General features: G+C 38.0%; 1 protein-coding gene across 1 annotated transcript; it reads right to left on the bottom strand.

The window, feature by feature from the left end:
* Positions 1–1,631: 1,631 nt before the first annotated feature.
* Positions 1,632–18,552, bottom strand: grap2a (GRB2 related adaptor protein 2a). Its single transcript, XM_050070105.1, has 8 exons — positions 18,304–18,552; positions 11,294–11,455; positions 11,107–11,198; positions 10,604–10,723; positions 8,316–8,505; positions 5,880–5,972; positions 3,887–4,003; positions 1,632–2,261 (listed from the first exon to the last, which is right to left on the bottom strand). The coding sequence occupies exons 2-8, from the start codon at positions 11,369–11,371 to the stop codon at positions 2,082–2,084; spliced, it is 870 nt and encodes a 289-aa protein (XP_049926062.1). The 5' UTR covers positions 11,372–11,455; positions 18,304–18,552; the 3' UTR covers positions 1,632–2,081.
* Between the last annotated feature and the right edge of the window lie 4,711 nt (positions 18,553–23,263).

Raw genomic sequence — 23,263 nt, 5'->3', positions numbered from 1 at the left:
TTAGGTCTGACTGCTTGACTCCTCATTAACACTAAAAAGGCAGAAATATAGTAAAGTAATATAGTTGCTAGTTAATGACTAAAACTGTCTAATGTGGTAGTGTCAACATTTACTCTCAACATTTGCTCTCTTTTAAATTTAACTTACACAATAAAGCAGGCCTCCTAAACGAAGCCTTTAAATGTATTACTTTCATGAAAAATGTCAATTTTAGTTTAAAATTTGGAGGGCCAGTTTGATGGTGTTTTTAAGTGCCTCTCGTCGTGGTTTGATCCCCATCTCCTCCTGTCCAATAAATCAGCCTGGGTACATCATTAATGATAGGTTTTACATAGACTTTACCTAGATACAATGATGTTACTATAAACTTAATATTCAAGGATACATGAACTTTGATGTACTGTCACCTCTGTCTTAAGCCCAGGATATATTGATAGAATTATTGTCCTATAGCGCTCTTAAACCTCAAAACAAAAGCTTCACACAGTAATTGCAGTATGTTGAGAGAAGAGGCTGAAACATGCTGAGATTTCAGACTGTGCATTATAAACCCTTCATTACTGATTGCTCTAATAATCACTACAGGTGCATGTGTCTACCTGTTGACTCAGTTATATGTACAGACAATTTATGTATTTAAGATTTTTATGTGACACCACTGTCTGTGTGGGCAACTATTGAGTAATTAACCTGACATTTTTAAGCTTCATGAGTTAATGGGGAATACATCTTGTTTTTTTGTGGTAGTGGTGGTACTGGGAGGGGGGAGCAGATGCTACAGTCTTTAGAACAGGGATGTCCAATCTTTTTTGAAGGGGGCCAGATTAGCTGCTTCTTGCATCATATGGGTAATTAAAAGAGAAACAAATCACACACATATTACACAAATGCAACTTTTTCGTCTTTGAGTGGAAAAGCATTCCACTTTCCACCTTTCCTGAAAGCAGCAGTCCACATCTTTTACTTTGCGCTCCTTTGCTGTGGCCATATCTGCATCCTAGCAGGAAATATCTGGTGTAAGGTAATTGTTTGTTTGCTGATTTACCATCAGTCTATGAAAACACATTAGCTCTTAAAATTGGTCTGCGGGCCACAGTTGACCCTTGGACATGACTGCTTTAGAACAGTGTTTCTCAAATTGGAGTATATGGAATACTGCAGCGGGTATGTAAGATTTTTTTTTTTAAATGTTCATACAAAAAAATATTAGTCATTTTCTAAAATAATTATATCACTAAACTGAAAGTGCAACTTCTTCAAAAGACGCAGCTCCAGTGCACCAACAACCCCGTCTTGGTGGTCTGCACAATGATAAGAAATTGGTTTGCCATGAATGATGTAGTGATGTAACCGGTCATGGGGTACTTGGCTGACAAATCATGTCTATGGTGGTACTAATTGAATCCAATAGAAGACCCAGTCCGTAAATTAGGGAACAGGCTCTGCTGAAGCTTTTATTTTGAAGGTTAACTTTCCTTAGTTCTGGTTTTATTTTGGTTGGCTCTGGACTTCAAATCAAATAAAGGAGGATGAACCCTGACAGGAAGTCCTTCTAAAAAATTACTGACTTTTCTTTCTGAGTTTCTCAAGAAGGCCCCTGCACATCAAATTGATGATAAGAAAAATATATTTTATTTCAAGGAAGTAACACATCTTATTTTTGTGAAATCAGCTGAGTTTTTCATACAAAACTGTTTGTGGTATGAACTTTGATGACACTTACAACACGAACAGAAACAGTTGGATAACAGTCGATTCATCAGCAGACTGGCCAACGAGCATTTTGTAAATAAATACCTGCTGTCAGACATGTCATGGTGAAAATGATCAAACACTCCTCGTGGCAGTTTAACATGTCAGGCTTTAGGAAGTTCCTGTAGGTGTGTCTCTGCTCCTTTGTGTGATTATTATCTGAAAACACTGACTGACTCACAGTCCGTTGGGCACCGACGTCTTCGTGAACACGCGGTGCAGAGATTAGATGAGTCAGTGTTGATGTTCAAAAACACATAGTGAAGCACCTGCAGAGCAAGTCTGTGATTGTGTGCAGGAGTACTAAGTGCATCGCCTGGGGGGTTTTCTCACAGCTGTATTGTGTAGTTAGCCGGAAACAGCCCGCTTTTCCCCCGCAGCCTTCCTCTCCACCATGACGCGTCAGAGCGATCCAACACCTCGATGATGTCGCCGGCGATGAAACCGAGTTCGTCGTCTTCTTCTGCGGTGAAGTCGTACAGCGCCTTCACCTGCGGCACGGACGCCCTCTGTGGGACAGAAGAAAAATGACGAATACTTCACGGACAGAAAAATGAATACAAAAGCTTTAGTGTTAAAGATGAGTTCTATGTTTTTTAGAAAGCCTTGTTAAGGTGTTTTATTCATTATTCATGATGATAAAAACATTTCAGGATATAGAAATTTGTGTCCTCAAATCACAAATACAATTTGTGTCCTTTATTTATTTAATATCTATGAGCAGATATCTAAAGGAGAAGAAAGACAGCATTTCTATATCAATCCCCTCAAGGGGAAATTCAATTTTTCACTCTGCTGTTATTTTCCGGATCTGTGTATGTATGCAAAATCTGTAGCAACACAACAACACTTTGGTTTCGGAAGCATTCTGGATCCATTTGTAGCCTGTTTGTAGTCAGAGTAGCATCAACCAATCATGTCTGAGTGGCAGGTAGTCAGTCCATGTGGACAGGTGGAACACATTGGCCAAAATGCAATCTAGCTGTAGTCTGACTTCGATTAAGCGTCAAATAAGCTCTTCTTTTTGTTTTTTTTAAATCTGCATTCATGTGCAGACGTGTTCATTGAGATTAGACGAAACGTCTGGTGCATGAAAGAGGAAGTCTTGAAACAGATATGCAAAATATTGGCCTTTGCCCCTGGAGGTTTATTATCGTCAGACCAATTTATATAATTTTTTGTTTTCTCTTTTTATTTATATCTGTTCTTATTGTGTATGTGCACTCAGTTACACTGAAGGAACATTAATTTGTTCCTCTGTATACTGAGTGCTGTACATGAAGTGCATGTTCTAGCAACTTGGCAGCAACTATAAAGGGATGCCAAAAGTTGAATATATCAGGACAAATGGAACGACAGTGACAATGTAATAAATTACGTAATGTAAAAACACAAATTACTGAATTTAGTGAATAAAATTTGTATTTTAAACTTCTGATTCGAGGGTTTAAAATGATCAAAAAATGGACTTCTGCTTAGGGCTGCAACTAACTATTATTTTCATGCTAGATTAATCTGTCGATTATTTTCTCTTCTAACTGATTACTTGTTCGGTCTATAAAATCTATAAAAGCCTGAGATGATGTCTTCTAATGTCTTGTTTTGTCAACAACCCAAATATATTCAGATTACTGTCATAGATGAGGAAAGAAACCAGAAAATATTCACATTAAAGAAGCTGGAATCAGAAAATTTTGACTTTTCTTCTTGGAAAAACTACTCAAAATGATCAATCAGTTATCACATTAGTTGGCAATTAGTTTAATAGTTGACCACTAATAAATTAATTGTTGCAGCTCCACTGCTGTTGAAATGATGAAACAAGTCAACAGACAGAAAGTGAATAAGATATCAAGCTGTATAATCAACGAATGTTAAAATCAATTCAAAACTCCAGGTTTAGTTTCAAATGAGAGATTTTGTTCCTTTTCTTTGTTTTATATTACTATGCATTGAATATCTCAGAGTTTAGGACTGCTGGAAAGTAATTTGATGATGTCACTTTGGCATGTGGGAAACATTCACAATATTAGAAAATCTAATCATTAAAATAATCATTAGTTGTAGTCCTGCTTCAACAACTTCAGCCGAAATCCCAAAAGCACATGTGGCCTGCAGAAGACGGCGGGCTGACCTGAGGGAGAGGCATGGTATCAGATGTGCGGCGGGGAGGATGACCCGCTGTGACGGGGCTGCTTCTTCCTGTGTGACCGATAGTGTGAGCTCGCTCCTCCAGACCCACTCTCTTAGCCTGGAAAAGACAGAAGGACTTTGAAATTCTGTTTAACTGACTGTTAACTACAATAGACAAATATTAACCATAATACGGTGGAGACTGTGATTCCCCACCAGGGCCACTTAGACCCCGGTGTTACATCTGCAGTTGCTTGGAGGTAAGACTGTGGAGTATTTTAACATATTTGACAAAACAGAAACTATCTATCCATCCATCCATCCATCCATCCATCCATCCATCCATCCATCCATCTTTGACTGTTCATCCATCACACAGTCACAGGGAGCTGGAGCTGATCTCAGCTGACACTGGGCAAGAGGCGGGGTACACCCAGGACAGAAGGCCAGTCAATCCAAGGGCTGACACATAAAGTCAGGCTCTGCTTGAATTCGCATACTAACATTATATCTTATTAAGTGTGATGTAAACTTGAGTTTGTGTACATGAGAAACGCCAAGATGTAGACTAGATTAGCAAGAAGGTGTAAGTATGAGACGTGAGCTTACTGGAAATACTGCCCCAAAATGCCCCCCAAATTTTTTCTCTTCACACTGTCCAATGGCGGACTGCGAGTCAGACGATTTAAAATAATAAAATGATTGATAATAAAATAATTGTCGAGTTACATTAAAGCTATTAACGGTATCTTTTATCAAAAGAAAACTTTTTGTCATACATACACACAGAAATACATGAGACAGATAATCTGTGAAAAAAAATCATGTCCCTCCTCCTCCTCTTTGTAGTGCTTCTAATGACATTTGCATCCACCGCACCCGAGTGAAAACAACCAATCAGAGTGGAGAAGTCTCTAATGCAGCTGTCATTCATGTCAATCACGACTTATCAGCTGCAGTCAAACTAGGCAGCACTGATCAAATATGAATCAGGATTCTGTGACTGCATGGCCTATTTCTCTCCTCAAATGTTTTCAGAAACATATTTTAGTGTACTGTTTAGCTGTAAAATGAGAGTTTCTCATTTTACAGCTAAACAGTACACTACACTTGATTCCACAGGCTGGAATCGAGCCTGTAGCCACTGCAGCAAGGCCATAGCCTTTGTCCATGGGGCGCCCACTCTACCAGGTGAGCTACTCAGAGCCCCCAAAAAGTTACTTTCATGATAGTTACTAACTGTAGCTTTAAGGTACAGTTAAGAGGAAAAGTGTGGCAGCTATCCAGCTACCCACATATATCATTTCCTGTAAAACCATATTAAACACTATTCAATCTGCCATAAATAATACCGGAAACATTGGATTGAGTGAAAGAGGTAATGTTGATTTACATTTGTAATTAACATTTTTCATTAACTGTAGTTCAGACAGGTGACGTTGTGACCGATACAGTCATGTGATGCAGGGAGTATTCTTCAGTGTGAACACGTGCTGGTAACGGTACTTAATTATTATTTTTGTTGGCCTATGCAGTACTGATTGAGTATATAGTACGAAGCATGTTAGGATATGATTTCAAACACAGCCATGACCATTTATCCTCACATTCACAACAATTAACCTGCATGTCTTTGTACTGTGGGAAGAAGCTAAATAAAACCCATGCTGAGAACATGCAGACTAAATGTAGAAGGGCCCGAGTGAGAAACCCTGACCCCTCTTGCTGTGAGGCGACAGTACTAACCGCTGCACCACCATGACACCCAAAATACAAATTATGATTTTAAAAATTATGTATTTTATGTATTGTGCCAGTTGCAGCACCCGGACACTATGTGAAGAGAAGGAGAGTGTGTAGAAAGCAAGTGAAGAGCTGAAATAGTTAAAGGTAGTGAACATACAGGCAACAAGCTAAAATAATGAGATAGATCGTCACACTGAGGAGGAAACATCAGACTGATATAAAGGCTGAGATGGAGGTAAAGACTGTACCAGCTGGTTGGCAGGCTGGTCTGAAGCTCTGCGCGGTGAAGCAACAATGGGTGCAGCTGTGCCACGTTGTTCAGGCAAACTTCCCCTCTTCACCTAAAGGAAGGAAACACACAGTAGAGACCAGCACGCTGTGACTCCAGGAACTACAGCAGGCAGTTCTTTTTATATGTTCACATCAAATGTTTTTCATCTGATGTCTGACGCCATCTGGACCACAAGGAAGTTAACAAAAACCTTTAAAACATTCATGTAAACATGCAGGTTATAATATATTTTCTAACTTTCCACATGAAAGCAAACATGCACAATATACAGTATTTACCAGCATGTAAGTATTTCTTTACCTTCCCTACAAATAGACTGAAATGGAGAAAACTGGTTTGGAAATTTGACAAGAATACAAATTAAAGTTACAAAAAGTAAAATATGACATTTTAGAGAATAATTGATCAGTCAAAAAGAAATTAAAAATACATAATCAATTATTTCATATTAAAGAAAATACTTGAAAGAATCAAACAAAGCTATATTGCACAGTATTGATTATTTCCAAATTCTGATTCCTCCTCAGCTCACTTTAATTCACTCTCATTAAGACATTAAGGCTTACATCTTTCTCCTTCTGTCGTCTTTGGTTTCATTTCCTATTCTAGCACTTCTCCTTCACGTGATGATTGGAGGAAACGCACTCAGTCACTCTGCCTCTGATTTTTACATTTCATACAAATGTTAAATATACTGATATGCTTAAATTCAAATTGTTTTAAACAGATACGCAGTCAGAGATGACAATCAAACTACAAACTGTACGCACAACAGAGGGGTTTAACATTTAATGAATTGTCCCTCTCTTTATGTTTGATTCTCTCATTTCAACAATAAAAATACTTCTATTATAGGTCACGTTTTGACAACACTTGAAATGTGGTTGATCTGATATCTGCAAGTGCCACAGAAACAAGTACATTCTAGCAGATAGTGTATAAAACCCCATCTATCTGACTTCTGTCAGTTAGATTTTCTGTTATAAAAACAACATAAACATGCCACACTTAAGTCTAGTTATACAAAAAAGTAGAAAAAGATAAACAAAATACAGATCAAGACAGTACGAGACATAGACAAAATATAAAATTAAACTAGACATAGCATGTAAATCCAATAAGGTGTTCTGCATGAAGCTGAAGATGATATAAACACTTCAAGTTATTTCCATAGTGGCTCTGAATCATGATAACAGTCTGCTGCTCCTCTGACATGTAGCCTAACACACTAACTGTAAGCTGTGACATGTATTAGTTATTGTACACGATATTACATTCTAAAATATCAGATAGATTCACTCTCGAGGGGTGAGAACCAGATGGGCATGAGTGACATTTGACAAACTGTACAGGACAGCCAAAACAAAAAATGACCCTAATTTTTCCTGACTTTGTTCACTGACTTATTCTTCAATATCAAAACAGCATTAACAAGTGAGTAAGTGTACTTACACCTTTTTTTGGCTCCAAATAGTTCAGTGTGTTCAGAGTTACGACTTTTGGTTTTTGATTATTAACTCTGTATTGGTTTAAAATTCACAAGTATCCTTAAGGCAGTAGAAAGAGCTCATCGGGAGCTTTCATTTGATATACTGTACATAACTCATTTTTTGGTCAACAAGTTGTGCCCTAAGCACAAAATCCAGGTCTTAAAGAACAATATCTATATGAATTGAATTGAACTGAATCGAATTAAATTAAATATAAAGTTTTAACTACATCTATTGGTCTATGGTATTTAGGCATTTTAAATCACGCCCTGCTGCTAAATATTTGTCCCTAGTAGCAATATTTAACCATTTTAATCATTTAATTTGTTCTATACCCCTTTTTTTATAGTATTTAAAAATGTACATTTAGAAACAATTAGTCCATCCCTATTTATAAGCAAAAAATTTAAATTGTTTGAGTCATTTTGTTTTTAAGCAATACTGTTAAAAATAGTTGATATTTTCTGGTGTTCTTTGTCTTCTGTGATAATAAACTATTGATTGGACACAACAAGATATTTTAAGATGTCAGTTTGGATGTTGGGTAATTGTTCAAGAGTATTTTTTGCTCTCTTTTATGACATTTTATTGACCAAATGTTTAATTAATCAAGGGAATACCTGGCTGATTAGTTCATTGCAGCCTTAGATGCATCATCTTATTTTATACAATCTGTAAGCTTGTTGATACTTGGGGTATGTATAGATTGTGGTAGTATAGAAATCTGTTTCAATTGTCTATATCTGAACCACATGTTTAACAAGAAACCCACCAAAGTAGGTCACTGTAGTGTGACCTCTTTGCAGCACTAAGAAGTGTGGTTCCAGCAGGTTAACTGAACTATTTAAGGCAAAGGGCAAATCCAAACCTGAGCACCTGTGCTGAACAGAAATGTCTCTTACCGACTGGGCCATGGACGGACTCTTACTGTCCAAGCTGCCATCGTTGAGGTAGATCTCCCTGGTTTTAGAGATGGAGGTGGCCTTGTAGTAATCCACCAGCTTGTTTAGGGAGGTGAACTTCTCAGACCACAGGAAGTAGTTGCCTTTGCTGTCTCTCATCACTTTGAAGTGTTGAACGTCGCTCTCGTGTCTGAGGGAAGATGAAGCGTGTGGTTAAAAGTTTTTAATTGGCTGAGCCTGAAGCACTGACTGAACAGTTGAGTCGCGCTCCATCATTCCAGAGGCTGTTTCCTCAGCTGGATTGTCCTCTGCTGGTCAGCGTGAGAAACTACAACAACAAAGTTTATTGTAAAGGAATGGGGCTCATCCTGGTGGTCATAACGACGTCCTCGGCACATAAACAACAACTAAGAGTAGAGAATGGAGTTCAAGAAAGCTGTCCAGTGTGCAGTTTGAAGCTTTTCATGGCAGATACTCTGACATAAACTAACCGAACTCTGCCATGTTTACTGTTGCGCTGCTCCTGCAGCTGTCTCCAGGTTGTAAATATGTGAAGTCTAGAGTTTGCAGCACGTCAGAGGAGCTCAGGGGGCGAGATGATGAGTCAGAGTTTACCTCTTTTACTTAAACTGACGGGCATAGAGGGGAAATTTTGGTTTACTGTTTGTGACGGTTAAAAACAGACTCAATCAAGAGACATTTTAACAGATATCAATCACACTTTTAAGTGTTACCACCAAAAAACAACCCGATTAGTAATAATGATCTAAATAAGATATCATTTCAATATGTGGGTTTGTTGTTAAATTGTAATGTAACGGTTAAACAACCCAAAGTCACATCTGTTATGTCGAGATTGTTTGTGACTGAATTTTGTGTTTAGACGTCAGCTTTTTTCTATCAGCTCTCACAGCATCTGATTAGCACAATGCCACCGTGTGGCTAACAGGTAGCAGCTATTTGCACTGGACTAGTATTACCTGGGGGAATCATTTGATTTAGAAATTAACCCCCCAAACACACCGTCTGTGTTACCAGCGGCACATTCGCATTGGGATAAGCAAAGTCTGTATTTACTGACATTATCCCCAGATATGATGTATACAGTCATTTGTAACTCTATGGAACACACACACACACACACACACACACACACACACAAACACAGCACCACTAGCGGTGATGTTCTGTGTTAACCTCTTTTTTTTAATGAAGCTCTTGCGGAAGTTCAGTCAGGAAGGCTATACGTTTGCAATTTAATTCTGATACCATCTGCCATTCACTCCTCAAGTACATGCTCACTCGTTATTTCTTGCTGTCATTGACTCGGGATATCAACTGAGATATCAGCCCATCTATCATTTGATCACGTTTAACCAATAGCACAGCACCACATCCCCACTATTAGCCTATCATCTCACTGCTGTCTTTTCTGCCTTTTTATGCTGCATTTGTGTGCACCCTCCACCTCCCCATCCCCGCCTAGTCTTCGCAGATTTGACAGCTTCATCGGCTGATGAGGTCAGCAGAGTCACTAGCTGTTACCACCACCAGTGCCTGGACTCCGTGGGGGAATTTATCTTGCTGCTGCTCAGGGCAAACACCCCTCGAAAATCAAAATCTCCCTGTAGAGTCTAAATGCCTAAAAGACTTTCTGTCAAATCCTAATCATCACATATCATCTGTTAATCTTTACCCCTGTTAAAACAGCTTGCTTTGTCTGCATATAGCTCTCCATGCTGTATGGCGAGATGCCCCTAAAATGCTGTCAAACCTCCATACATATAGCTCTCCATGCTGTATGGCGAGATGCCCCTAAAATGCTGTCAAACCTCCATAATTGTCGAAGAACTTAAATATGACTCCAAAATCACCAAGATGCTGATTTGCAATAATATTTCCACATGACCTTTGTGTTTGAAGAAATGTGGTGGGTAATTTGCAGTGGAATTTTTGCTTTACAAATTACGGACGTGGGTAGATTTGCACTGGATGAAGATCACAGACAACCTCTGCAGTATTTATTAATTACAAGAGGTCAACAGGTAATACTAGTCCCGTGTTTCCCAAATCATCTTTCTGGCTGATGAGTTGGAGTAGCCCAGTCAAAGACAAGGAAATTTATTTTGTCACAGAAACCTACATTTGGAGACGAAGCTAACATATCAAACAAATCCACTTTTTTCTGGACCTGACCATTACATTTTACTGTTGAATTTGGTCGCAGTTACAGTTGAAACAAACACTTCCAAATTTGTGAGACTTTCAAGACACAGATCCTCACTCACTTCACAGAGATGGAGAAGTCTCCCGGGGAGCTCTGACATCCGCGGATCACAAAGACTCCCACATCTTTTTGCCTGAGGACCTCCTCTGCAGCGCTGCGACTGGCATTCTCCTGAAACCACCTAAACACACACACACACAGAGGATATACTGCTGCTGCTTATCTGATGTAAACCACACACACATACACACACCTGCAGCTAGTGTCACATAACCTGCTGCTCTCTTCTGAAAGGCAACTTATGAGTTTATTATCAAGAGTCACGATTAGTCTAAGTGATACTGAATCAAATTTACACAGGCACAGGTTTTTCTTATTTTGATGATGTGTTTTATCTGCAGTCCTGTTGCAAAATATGCAACTGTTGTCCCTGTGATATTGGGATCTTTAAGTGGTTTGCATAAGTGTACTTGTGCCTTTAAACAAACTGGATGCCATCCCAAATTAGGTAACAGACTCCCTTCCAGTTTGACTGCTTGTTAAAGAGGGTTTCATGTCTCTAACCTCGGAGTCTGCATCTCGATGTAGTTTTGTGGTACGAATCCTTCCTGTCCGTTCATCTCTGCTTTATACCACTCGTCCTGCGGGCTTAAGATCTGATCAGCAAAAGTAAAAATAAAAAAACAAGATGTCACGCAACGATAATGAAATGTTTTGAAGCCACACCAAGAAAATCTCATGCTCTACTGACCTTAAGTATATCGCCCTTTCTGAAGCTGAGCTCGTCGTCTGCTGTTGCAGTAAAATCATACTTTCCTTTGGCTTCCATCAGGTCCGGCTGAAGTGTCCAAAAAGGTTTAGCAATAGAAGAAAAGGTGCAAAGGGACGATCAGAGATTCCAGGACAAGTGTTTCTATGCAGGGAGAAAGAATTTGTCAGTTCTCAGCTTCTCTGAAATCTGCAGTTTGTCAAGGAAAAAAAGTTATGATTTAAAGACGGTGCTTCAAATTGCATGTTAGACAAAAATCTGATCTCTGACAGCAGAGACACTTCTCTCTCTCCGAGGTGTCCACATGTAGATGAGATAGCAGAGTGATTCTTAACAGCTGTGGTTTGAAGAGAGTCACCACATCAATTTTGGAAAGTCATAAGACGATTTTAAAACTGTTAAAAGCATACTTTTCAGATCAGAATAATTATATTTCTAACCTTTTGATAAATGCCTTTGACTCTGAGAACAATGAATGAAATGGCCAGTTTTAGGAACATTAAAAAACAATTTGCCTTAAAAGTTGTGTCTTAGCACTTGCTGAGACTGAAAAAATACACGTGCTCAGTCTCATGATGAGAGTCAGATAAAAAAATTAAGATCATGTCTGTGCGGTAAAATGAAGCTACAGCCGGCCGCTGCTAAACTTTGCTCGGCACTAAGGCTGGAAACAGGGAAACAGCCAGTCAGGCTTTGTCCCCATCTGAGCACCTCTAAAACTCGAAAATATTTTTTATCTCTTTTGTTTAATTCATACAAAAAAAAAACAAAGTAAAATGACACACTGCAGTTCAATATGGGCTTATGTGCCATAACATTATATATCTAATCTCTGAAAGAAAGCATTTCTCAAAATGTTAAATATCATTTTAAGACTGTAAGACTGTAGAAATAAATAGTCAAACAGTGGCACATCAGGTACACATTAAATCAGGTTAAAATACTAACCCTTGTGTTCCCATACATGTAAAACAAAAAGCTACTAGTAATAATAAAGACAATCTCAAAATGAACTTATTTTTCATTTCAGTGACCTTATTAACACCCTGCACGTTGAAAAGTATTACAGCTGTAACTCTTGTCTTTGCCACAAACTAGATTCGCGCATTTCATGAAGGTAGCAAAACAAACACAAATTGTTGTTTAATTAATTCAATTCAATTCAATTCAATTGTATTCCTAAAGCCCAATATCACAAATTACAGATTTCCTTTAAAGGGCTTTATAACATACAACATCCTTCTGTCCTTAGATCCTCACAGCAGTTAGGGAAAACTCCCCAAAAAAATGTTTATGTTTTATGTGATATGGCTTATGCATGACAATTATATTATTTTTCTTTGCCATAAGGTCATTCACAGACAGAGAAATGTTCAGTACGTTATTTTACATTATGACATCTGTTTAGGGTCAATGCTATATTTGACCTCTTATAGACAAATTGTTATAAAACTCAAATTGCAGATATCGTCATACCAAGGGTGTAGGTTTTTGCGTCGACATTTGAGTGGGACTCAAAGGAAACGAGCATCAAACACTTACTTTCCTGCATTCTGGTAATTTTTGATGCACCAATTCATGCCTTTTCTGCATCAATGCACGGTGTAAATGTCTTTAATTTTGTCAAAATAACAGACAAATGTGCATGCTTTAAATACTAAGAGGGTCTCCCCTTGGTCCCCCCGAAATCTACACCTATGCCTAACTTATTTGTAATGAAGCTCATAGTAAATCTTAGTTAACAAAGTGCACATGGACAGGACTCTTTAAGCAGGAGAGGTTATTTTCATTCATTCAGAGTTGATTTAAAACATCTCTTCTGCAAAAGTCTTAATTCATGAGACTTCTGTGTTTTAGGAGGATATAATGGAAAGGAACAGGATGTTGACTTAATATAAACATTAAAGACAAACAAAAGCAGCACCTGTTATTCCACTCAACCATTTCATACTTCAGTTCCTGGTAATGACACACTGTGTGGTCATGTGTGACGCAGTTATCAAGTTGTGTGCTCTCTGCATGAATGAGGACATGGAAATGACATGTGGAGAGTAAAGGAACTGGAAAAATTCATTTGTAATCTATTTTTGAATTAGGAAGAGTCACAGAAGCCACTTCTTCATTTGATAACTGTTTACCTACATGTACACAAACAGGACAGGAATGCAGAGGTCAGCATGTCACCAGTGAAAATGTAACGCTCCAATTAAAAGAGTTAAACCTGAGAGACACAGATCAACAGTCAAATTAAAACTACAGTCAGGATCTGATCCCATGACTGCAGTTGCTGTATCTTGGGTGTAACTTTTGGTTATTTTCCCACAGACGTGAATAAAACCTTCACTCTGTTTGTGGTTACGGAGTGAAGGATGTGGTGAGTTTTCATGAAATAAACTGAACTTCGCTTCGCTTCTGCACCTGTAGAGCGCTTGCAAGTTTACAACTTTGTTCTTTGAACTCAGGTACCCTGAAGTAGATATGCTGCTGTGAAATACCCACTGTACTCCCTTTCCTCTTGGGGAGAACAAGGTGCAATATACGACAATCAGAGTCTGGGGTTGCCGTACAGGGCTCTCACCTCTGATGTCACAAGCAAACATGGAGGTGCTGAGCCGAAATGGCAGCAGCTGGCAGAGCTAGCCGCACTAACAGTGCCAACAATGCTAACAGTGTTAATAATGGCAATAAGGCTGACAGAGCTACCGTGGGTCAGAGTCCTCCATCGAGTCGGGTAACCGTGGGTGGTTTTTTGTCTTAATTTAATATCCTGATGACTAATTGTTTATCTGTGCAAGTGGCAGGTGGGTGCAATATTGCACATCGTGGTTCTGGCTCAGGAGCAGGTCTTAATAATCAGACCTGTGCAGGACTCTGCTGTAGGTCAGGACGGCATTATCAGCCGTATGAGTGCAGTGCAAAATGGCGGCGAGTAGGGAGGGACTCACATACACTAACATGCACGCACAGCTGGACCCGCTACCAAAACAAAGAACAGAGAAGCTCAGAAATTACAATTTAAAGAGGAGAAGAGAAGAAACAAAGGTGATTTTATACTATGTCCCCTGACTTTCTGGCAGTAAATTTGTGATTTTTTTTCCTCATAAATATACCACTTTAATCTCAGAGAACATCCTAGCCATTTTTTGTGTGTGTAAATTTATGATTCAAGGCTTTTGACTTAAATTTACAACTTTAATGTCAGAAATTTTGTTTTTTTTCTTGAAATATTACCCCCTCCCCCCAGCCTGATGCCCTATTCTTTAACCTACAATGACCATGATAAATACACCATTGTAAGAAGAAGTCTAGCTATCTAAAAAACAAATTGCCAAATTGCTATTCACCAAGTAATGGTTTAAGTGGTTATATTTGACTGAAAGTAATTAATGAAATAAATTAAGGAATATGACAAGTGTTATCAGTGAAGGGGTAGTTGAATTTGTCTGACAGGTTTGTGTGGGTTCATCAGGTTAATAAATGTTGGAAAGCACTGTACTAAAACATATTTAGAGCAAGCTAAGAAGCTGATTAAGCCACATTTCTGGATTGCTTTTGGTTGATTAAGCAAGTAACAATTGCTACAACGTTCTGGCACCTCAATCTTAAACTGGTTAACAAACCAAACCTCACATTTGTGCCTTATGGTGTTCAAACATTCTAAAAAATGAGTACAAGTATTTTTTGGTTCTTTAAAAGTCTATTAACCATCAAGTATTGCGTCATTTCCTCCTCATTGCCACATATTTAACCTCAATAACCTCAATATGAAAAGTTTGAGGTGTTCAAAATATACTTTGTTCCGTGTTCACTTTAATAACTCATTCCCGTCTCAGCTGCTGACTATGTGTTTAAATGCAGAAATACATAAAGGGGAAATCAAGTACAATTTTAGTACACCAAGCAGTTCCTACATGACTGTGGGGACTTTTTGTCAGTCTTATCAGTAATGTCTAACTCACGCCTTTCCCGCTTCAGTCAACATTTAATCATTGATATTACAAACAGCTTCCACATGATAAGAGCAGCAAGAGAACTCTTAGAGTAGTCGGGTATAAGCCAGAACAGGACGCCATGGTGGATTCACTGACAGGAAATAGCCAAATTGTTTTGCCATGAGTCCACTTCACTAACATTTTTCAAAGGTTTGTGTTTGTGCTGGAAGTGCAAAAGGGAAGTGGGAGTGTATATTAATGAAACCAGTCTGGATCAAAGTAATGGAAGTCCTGGGTGGTTCAGTCATCTCTTTAACTCTTAGCTTTGCCTTTTATGTATCAGGGGTCAGATCTCAAACTCCTGTGTTGAGATGAAAGTCTGACAGTAGTCTTCAAATGCCTTTTTTTGTCTGACCATCAGTCCAAGACCCAAAGATTTTCAATTTATTATCAGAGAAGACCAAGAAAAGCAGCAAATTTTCACGTTTGAGAGGCTAGAACTGGAACACTTTGGGCATTTTTGTGTTTAAAAACTTGATTTAAATTATGAATTGATGATGAAAATTTTGTTTTTTGTCAAGGGCTGCCACTAACAATTATTTTCATTACTGATGAAGCGGCTGATTATTTTCTCAGTCAATCATTTTGTCGATGAAATGCCAAAAATGCCCTTTAGAATTTTTCCAGTCCAAGCTGAAGTCCTCAAACGTCACATTTTGCCTGACCATGAAGACAGTCAGTGTGCTGTCATAGACGACAAAGAAAACCACAAAGTATTTATATCTGAAAAACTGAAACCAGTGAACGTTTTGATTGTGGCCTTATGCCCCAGCCACGACAAAGAGGATAAGTAAGTAAGTAAGTAAGTGAATATTTTGTCAATTTTGCTTAAAAATAATAATTTAAACACACTGATGATAACTTGTTGCCAACTGATGTGAGGATGTAAAAAAGCTGTTCAATTTATTTTAAAGATTAAATCAATTTTTTAAATCTTGTATTCATTTTTTATTTTCACAGCAGCATTTCTTAAATGGTAATAACAACCATCTGCAATTAATAGTTTCACTTGTAAGAAGTGTTGCTTTTAGTGTTGCATTTTGCATTTTAGGTTTCACTACAGGGAGGCTCCTTTCTCAATTTGCGCCTGCATCAAATAGTACACAGTGTGTGAGCAGGCTGCAGATGCAACTCTGAATCAGAGAAGAAGAGAAGCTGTTTTATATTGTTCTTCTGTTATAATCACACTGTTCTCCATCTTTAAAAACTGTTACTTTTTACCAGCAGTGGAGGGAATATTCAGATCCTTCACTTACATAAAGGTAACAATGCTAATAATATCAAAAAAGACTCCACTGCAAAGTCCAGCCAAGAATGTCACTTCTGAGTATTGTCAGCAAAATGTATTTAAAGTACCAAGAGTAAAATGGCCCCTGTGAGTGTCACACTGTACATATTATATAATTTGTTTTTTGTATTAACTACTTTACACTTCATGCATCATATTTTCTAAGATCATCAAGTGTTTTTAGTGTGAAATCGGAGTCTAACTGAGACACATCTAGACACGGCTTTACGTGGGGCTGCAACTAATTAATTAATCTTAATAGTTTGAGTTGGGCGATATACTATATGAATATCCTGATGTGAGACTAGATATAGTATTGCATTTTGGATATTGTTAATCTAATAAGTGTTGTCTTTAGCTGGTTTTAAAGGCTACATCACAGTAAAGTGATGTAAATTTCTTAATTTACCAGACTGTTCTCGCTGCTCTATTATTTGCCTTTACCTACTTAGTCACTATATTCACATTACTGATGATTATTTATCAAAAATCTCATTGTGTAAATAGTTTGTGAAAGCACCAATAGGCAACCCTGCGATACTGTTGCAATATTGAAATAAAAGTATTTGGTAAAAAACATATGATACATATGATATTTGATTTTCTTCACCCAGGCCTACATCTAGTCTATGAAATATCAAAGAAATAGTGAAAAAATGCTCATCACAATTTCTCAGGGCCCGAGGTCACATCTTCATATGACTTGTTTTGTCTAACCAGAAGGCCAAAACCTTAAGATGTCCATTTCACGGTGATACATGACAAAAAAAGCAGCGAAACCAAACATCTCAGAAGCTAAAACTGGAGAATAGCTGCTATGGTTGCTAATTATTTTTCTATCAATCAACCATTCAATGTAGGTCTCGTTTTATGTGTGTTAAAAATACATACCCATCAGCTGTGGGCAATTTTAACAGGCATTTTTAACATCTTTCAGACATGTTAATTATAAAATGGATAGTTGAGAAAATAATCACTAGATAGTTGCAGCAGTGAGTTCTCCCCAACCACAGAGTGCAGAAGGGTTTGAACCATGTTTGCAGAGGAGGGTGTCTTGTCATGAGGGAGCAACCAGGGCATTGACCTCTAACCTTGATGTCTGACCTCGCTGGTGTCAGACATTCAGAGAGTTCCACTGAGTGACACAAAAGTCAAACATGTCATTTTTCACGAATGGGTTTATGAACGATTTAAATCAATTATTACCTCCTTTAAGTTTCTCACTAACACCAAACATTAGCTGTTAAAACCACTTCCCCAAAGTCAGGAGAGTAATACCATTCAATGGAGGAACAGAGAAGCCATATCAAGCAGCAGGATCCAGTAAATAAACACATAAACAACAAAGAAATTAAATCAGACATAAAGATTTTAAGCTGTGTTTACCTATTCTAGTATAATTTGCGTGCAGCCTGCTGTGGGCGCATCTACAGGTTATAAAAAGCTCTGTTATCAAGTTGAGTGTGGTGTTGGCTGTTAGAGATGTAGCAGAGATTTACACAAGGGCTCCATTCACTTTAAAAAAGACATATACTGTAGAAAGTACAGTGAAGATTTTGTTTCATTTTCACGTGGATGGACGAAAGAGAAGTGAGAAAGAGAAAGAGAATGAGGAAGCTGACCTGTTGGCAAATTCATTATTTCTACAAGGAAGTATGGTGTTTTATTTTCTATAAAATTGTCTGACATGTACTGAACACCGATCTTCTTACCTTCCCTCCTGTGTGGGGACCAACTTGCAGGGAGTTTATTCTAAGGCTGGCCTCTTCTCCCCCCGCAGTGTGAGCACAGCAGCATATTTGCATGAACAAATAAAAGTCCTGGTTTGGATGAAAGATGTTTTCTTGCTGTGGTGACTGGATGAAGTCGAGTAAAGACGGATGACCTGTCAGCTCCGTGTGTCTCTGCTGCGTGCGGTCGCCTCCTGCTTTGATGCTGCTGCGTGACGAGAACTGTTTCTGTTAGAATCGCCGGCCACGGCGCGTGTTGGTTAAGTGTCACTTCCGCCCTCAATTTCAAAATAAAACTCCACTTGTTGCAAGCAAGTTTCTAAGTCTGATGATGAAAGTACAGTCAGATATGATTCACACCACTCTCATGTCTGTTTAAGTATGACTTTATGATGATGATTTTATACCTAATTTTAGAATTATGATTTTTATCTAGTTTTTTTATGAAGTTATTATTGTATATTACCGAATTGTTTGACTTTATGACATTTTTAACTGTGTCTTGTAAGATGTCCTCTAGTGCTTTCAAGGATGCCTATGAATAAAATGCATCACTATTACTATTATTATTATTATTATTATTATTATTTACAGTGAAAAGCCACTGAGTTTAACTTAGCTTAGCATAATGACTGGGAACAGGGGGAATAGCCAAGCAGCAAGGAGGCCAACCATGAAAACGGCCTGGTCCAACAAAAATTGGATAATTATTAGACTTCATTATTGGTTTAAGTAAAACAGATGTGTTCATAAGTGAGTAAGAATTTTTTTTAATCAAATTTAATTGTATGTACACAAAGTCTGTCTTTTTAAAGGTCAGGTGTGTATGATTAAAGGGCATCTATTGGCAGAAATGGTTATAATAGACTACTCATCTGTTTTCATAAGTTTACAATCAGCTGAAAATAAGAATCGAATATAAGAATTGTGTTTATATTATCTTAAAATGAGCCGTATACAAACAGGGTGAGTCTTCTTCACTGAGTTGTAATACGACCTAGATACTGGATGTCAAGATGGCTCCTATTCATTCCAAAGGAGTTGCTCATCTGGCGCATGAGCCATAAAAACGTTTCCAGCTTCCGGGCTTTTTTATAATGGTGGCCTATGGAGAAAATGTTTTTTGGGCCGCAGCAGATTTTTTTGCTGCATTACCACGAGTGGCCACTGGGAAAGATTGGCTGCAAGGCTGAGCAGCTTTCCTGGGGGCCTGGTCCTCCTCCAAAGAGTCCACCATGTTGCTCTATGGTAGCCCAGATTGGACAAACCAAACACTGGCTCAACAGTGCCGTTTCAGTTCTGCGACATCACTGCTATGCCACTAAATCTTACACACTTTAAAGGAGGGCAGAAAAGATGAAGCCTACGTAATTAAAAAACATTAACCTCAGCTATGTAATCAACTTGATTGGTGACTAAAACTGAATCAGACACACATTATGAGCAGAGTGTGAAAAATGTCTGTAAGGGATCATTAACAATGAAATATTTTATAACTCTAGTAGACTCACTTTATGTCGACATATAGACCTATACATCTTAATAAAGTTATGTATCATTTTGTATTTTTTTGACATTTGTTGTAAATATTTTCACCTTTTCAAACAGCACATAAAGCATTCATGTGCTGGATACAGTAAATCATTATGCAAATGTTTACCCAGATTCTGCAAAAACACATCTTCTCATTCACTTCTTGTGGTATCTAGCATTGATAGTTCTGAGGTAGCTATCAGTCTCTGAGGTTTCTGCTGCCAACTACTCCATACAATGCTTTTAAATGTAATTTTGTTTGTGTGAACGTTGCTATGGGCCTGGAAGTTTTTCAAGTTAACACCGTATCTTTTTTTTTCCTTTTATTTTGCAGAGAATCTTGACAGTTTCCGGGCTATCTCCTGGTTAACTATATGCAGCTTCCCCTTCCTTTCCTCGTATTTTCACCACTAGCCTTCCTCATCTGTGAACACTTGATCAGTGGAAGTTTATAAATACTGTTCAGCACTTCTGCAACTGTGGTTTAGTCACACGTGTACACAAAAAAAAACCCTGAACTATTAAACCTCTTAATCAGTCATTTTTGTTATGTTAATACTGATTTATTCTGATTATCCTGTACACATTTTTAATTTACACAACATGATTTTCCATTTCAATCCAGAGATACTTGATAATTGTCTCACATCAAAAGTTCATAAATCTCAAATGTCCAAAGTTAAGAGTTTTAGCATTAATTAATTCCCTCTCATGTGTCAGTGTCTGTAAAATAAAAACAAAACAAAATGCTGAAGAGACAAACTGTGTCTGTCCAGCTTTTTACTGTGATCTCATTTATTCTTTAAAATGTCTTTATTAAAATGTCAATGTTTATTTTCATGATGGGCACCATTTCTTTTAAAGAAGGCTCTGATGTTAAAGTTAGATGCAAAATTAACATTCCATTTCTATTCAGGGCTCTAGAAGGGTTTTACCCTCAAATTCCACTTTTCTCTATTCAGTACATCATAAAACTCGCTTGAGACTGGTAATCTATTAAATACATTAAAAAAAAATTAATAATGAAAAGAACAAACAGAAGTCTGCTTTGTTTATCCATGTTAGAAGGAGTTTTTAAGCTTGTAGAAAGAACACGACGGTCTCTGTGTCTGTGCCATCTTTGCAGAATGAGGATGCATTATTCAGTAAAGATACCAGCAAGGTCAGGGAAATAGGTGCACACCTGCGTGTTGGAAAAAAATGTAGTTCATGTCTGCTCTATTTTTGTGAAAATTACATTATTGTTTTATGATATTCAAATAAAGATTCATTTCAAAAGTCTGCTTTTTACTATGCTTTCAGTTTCAAATGGACAGACAGCACTGGGTGCCTGGACGGTTGGAAAAAATAAATTCCACAGCAACATCCTTTAGTAAAGAGTAAGCGGTGATATAAAGTATAATCTTAGTTAAATACATGCAAAGCTATACAGGGATCTTCCCCGACCCTAAGGGGCCCCTAAGGCACCAGGTTCACTGTTTGGCAACTTTTTGAGGTAATTTCATTGATAGCAAATATATTTATTTATAAAATATGCACCACAAATTTAAGATATGAACTAACGCTAAGGCCTGGTCATGTAAAGACATATGTGTACCATGTATTCATCTGTATTACCAGCCCGACTACCACGTGACATATTGAGTCAGTGAAGTTCAATTTGTTCAGTCCCTGAGGAAGTCCTGTTTGTAGAGCTTTTCACCACACTGCAAAGAAAAAAGAGAGTGTAAACCATCATGTTTTGTGTCTCCATTGTGATTATATATTAATTTCTTGCAGATTTAATATGATTGATGTCGTTTTTACATCTATCACAGTGTTTAATCGCAGCAGTGTTATCATAATACATGGCACTGTTGACATTTTGCCACCAATCAATGAACGTTATGTTGATGGAGTGTTATTGTAGGTGACATGAAATCTGATTAACCTGAGTGTTTGATTGCTTTATGGAAAGGTTATTTAGCAGCAATTAATATTGTTTCACTCAGCTATATCATTCTGTCTACATGTGAATGTAACATGTGAATAAGCAAGAAAGAAAATGTATTGTATTAATACTGTAAACAAACACATTTGGGTTATAAGTTGTTGTCAAATTCTCACACCATGTTTGGTTTGAGCAGGATCAAGTTATTGAATCACATGTAGAAATTGAATTTTAATCTGCATCAATTTTAGAACACAACCAGTTAATTTGGGGAATATGGTGTAGCCATACCCAATAATGGATTTGAACTGTATTTATATCCAGTGTGCTTGGTCTAATGTTCATCCCATAAACAGACTAAAATACCTGTCCTGAAATATATGGTTGATTCCTGTGCTGTTGCTAAGTTAAATTATACAATCACCATGCAGTGTCACAGCGTGCTCTCCTCATTTATATTTAACTCTATTTTTCTTCAGTAAGTAAGATTCATTCATTCCTAAAATGTAACATGAGTGAACATCCTCATACAGTACAAGGAAAAAATGTTCAGCACAGATAAACGACTGACTGACTGCTTGGACAGATACTGAAGTGCAGTCAGCGTGTTGCTGTCAGAGTCAGACAGCAGAAACAGGCCGTTTGCAGAAAACCGTAAAGATGCATGTCTGACCTGAATCTTCGTCGTCTCCAAACCGCTCGCTGTGCACAGCAGCTGCAGGCGGAGATCACACACATCCGCCTCTCAGTCTCTTACTCAATACCACAACAAAACTGCATAGGCTGAGTGTGTGTGCGTGAGTATGAGAGAGAGAGGTAGTATATCTGTAAAGAAGTACTGGAGGTGTTAGTGGTAGAATATTATTCATATCATAATGACATATAGTGGTGTAAAAAAATACTCAGATTGGAGCACCTTGGTGGTCAAATGCTTGCAGCGAATGCCACATTACTGCAACTTGGCCAGTTTGAGTCCAGCTGGAGACATTTGTTGCAAATCTCACACCCTCTCTCTCTCCCCAACTTGAAAAGGAAACACAAAGAAAACACAGAAAGTGTCGGTACCGCCAAAGCATTGTGAGGTGCAGCGTGTTGTCATATGTTGCCAGGTCACGGACAAATACACGAATCAACAAAGTCGATAACAGTAAATCAAAGGAGCTCCATACAATATTTAGAGCATATCTATGATTTAAAGGTTTTCTCAACACTGGCTCTCAACATGGAGGTGGCTGAGGAGATGACCAGCAGCTAACAGCACTTACAACAGCAACAGTGCTGACAGAGCTAATGGTGTTAAAAAGGGGGAACCAGAGGGTGGATACTACACTTCCGTGATGACGCCATTCTGATATCAGTGGTAACTGTTGTATGAGCACAGTGTACATACATGCGCAGCTGACTACAACATCAGTCAGAGAAACTCAGATTACAACACACAGACAAAGACAGTGCGACTTCATTCTCTGTTCAGGATGC

This window comes from Epinephelus moara, chromosome 18 (assembly GCF_006386435.1).
Source record: "Epinephelus moara isolate mb chromosome 18, YSFRI_EMoa_1.0, whole genome shotgun sequence".
Lineage (NCBI taxonomy): Eukaryota > Metazoa > Chordata > Actinopteri > Perciformes > Serranidae > Epinephelus > Epinephelus moara.
This window is presented reverse-complemented; position numbering and strand designations above follow the sequence as displayed.

Bases quoted from the DNA above. Each gene is read 5' to 3' on its own strand.
- grap2a (XM_050070105.1), bottom strand. From the start codon at position 11,371: ATGGAAGCCAAAGGAAAGTATGATTTTACTGCAACAGCAGACGACGAG. The intron at 11,199-11,293 runs GTCAGTAGAGCA...TTTGCTGATCAG, and splicing joins GAAAGGGCGATATACTTAAG to ATCTTAAGCCCGCAGGACGA. The intron at 10,724-11,106 runs GTTAGAGACATG...GTGTGTGTTTAG, and splicing joins ATCGAGATGCAGACTCCGAG to GTGGTTTCAGGAGAATGCCA.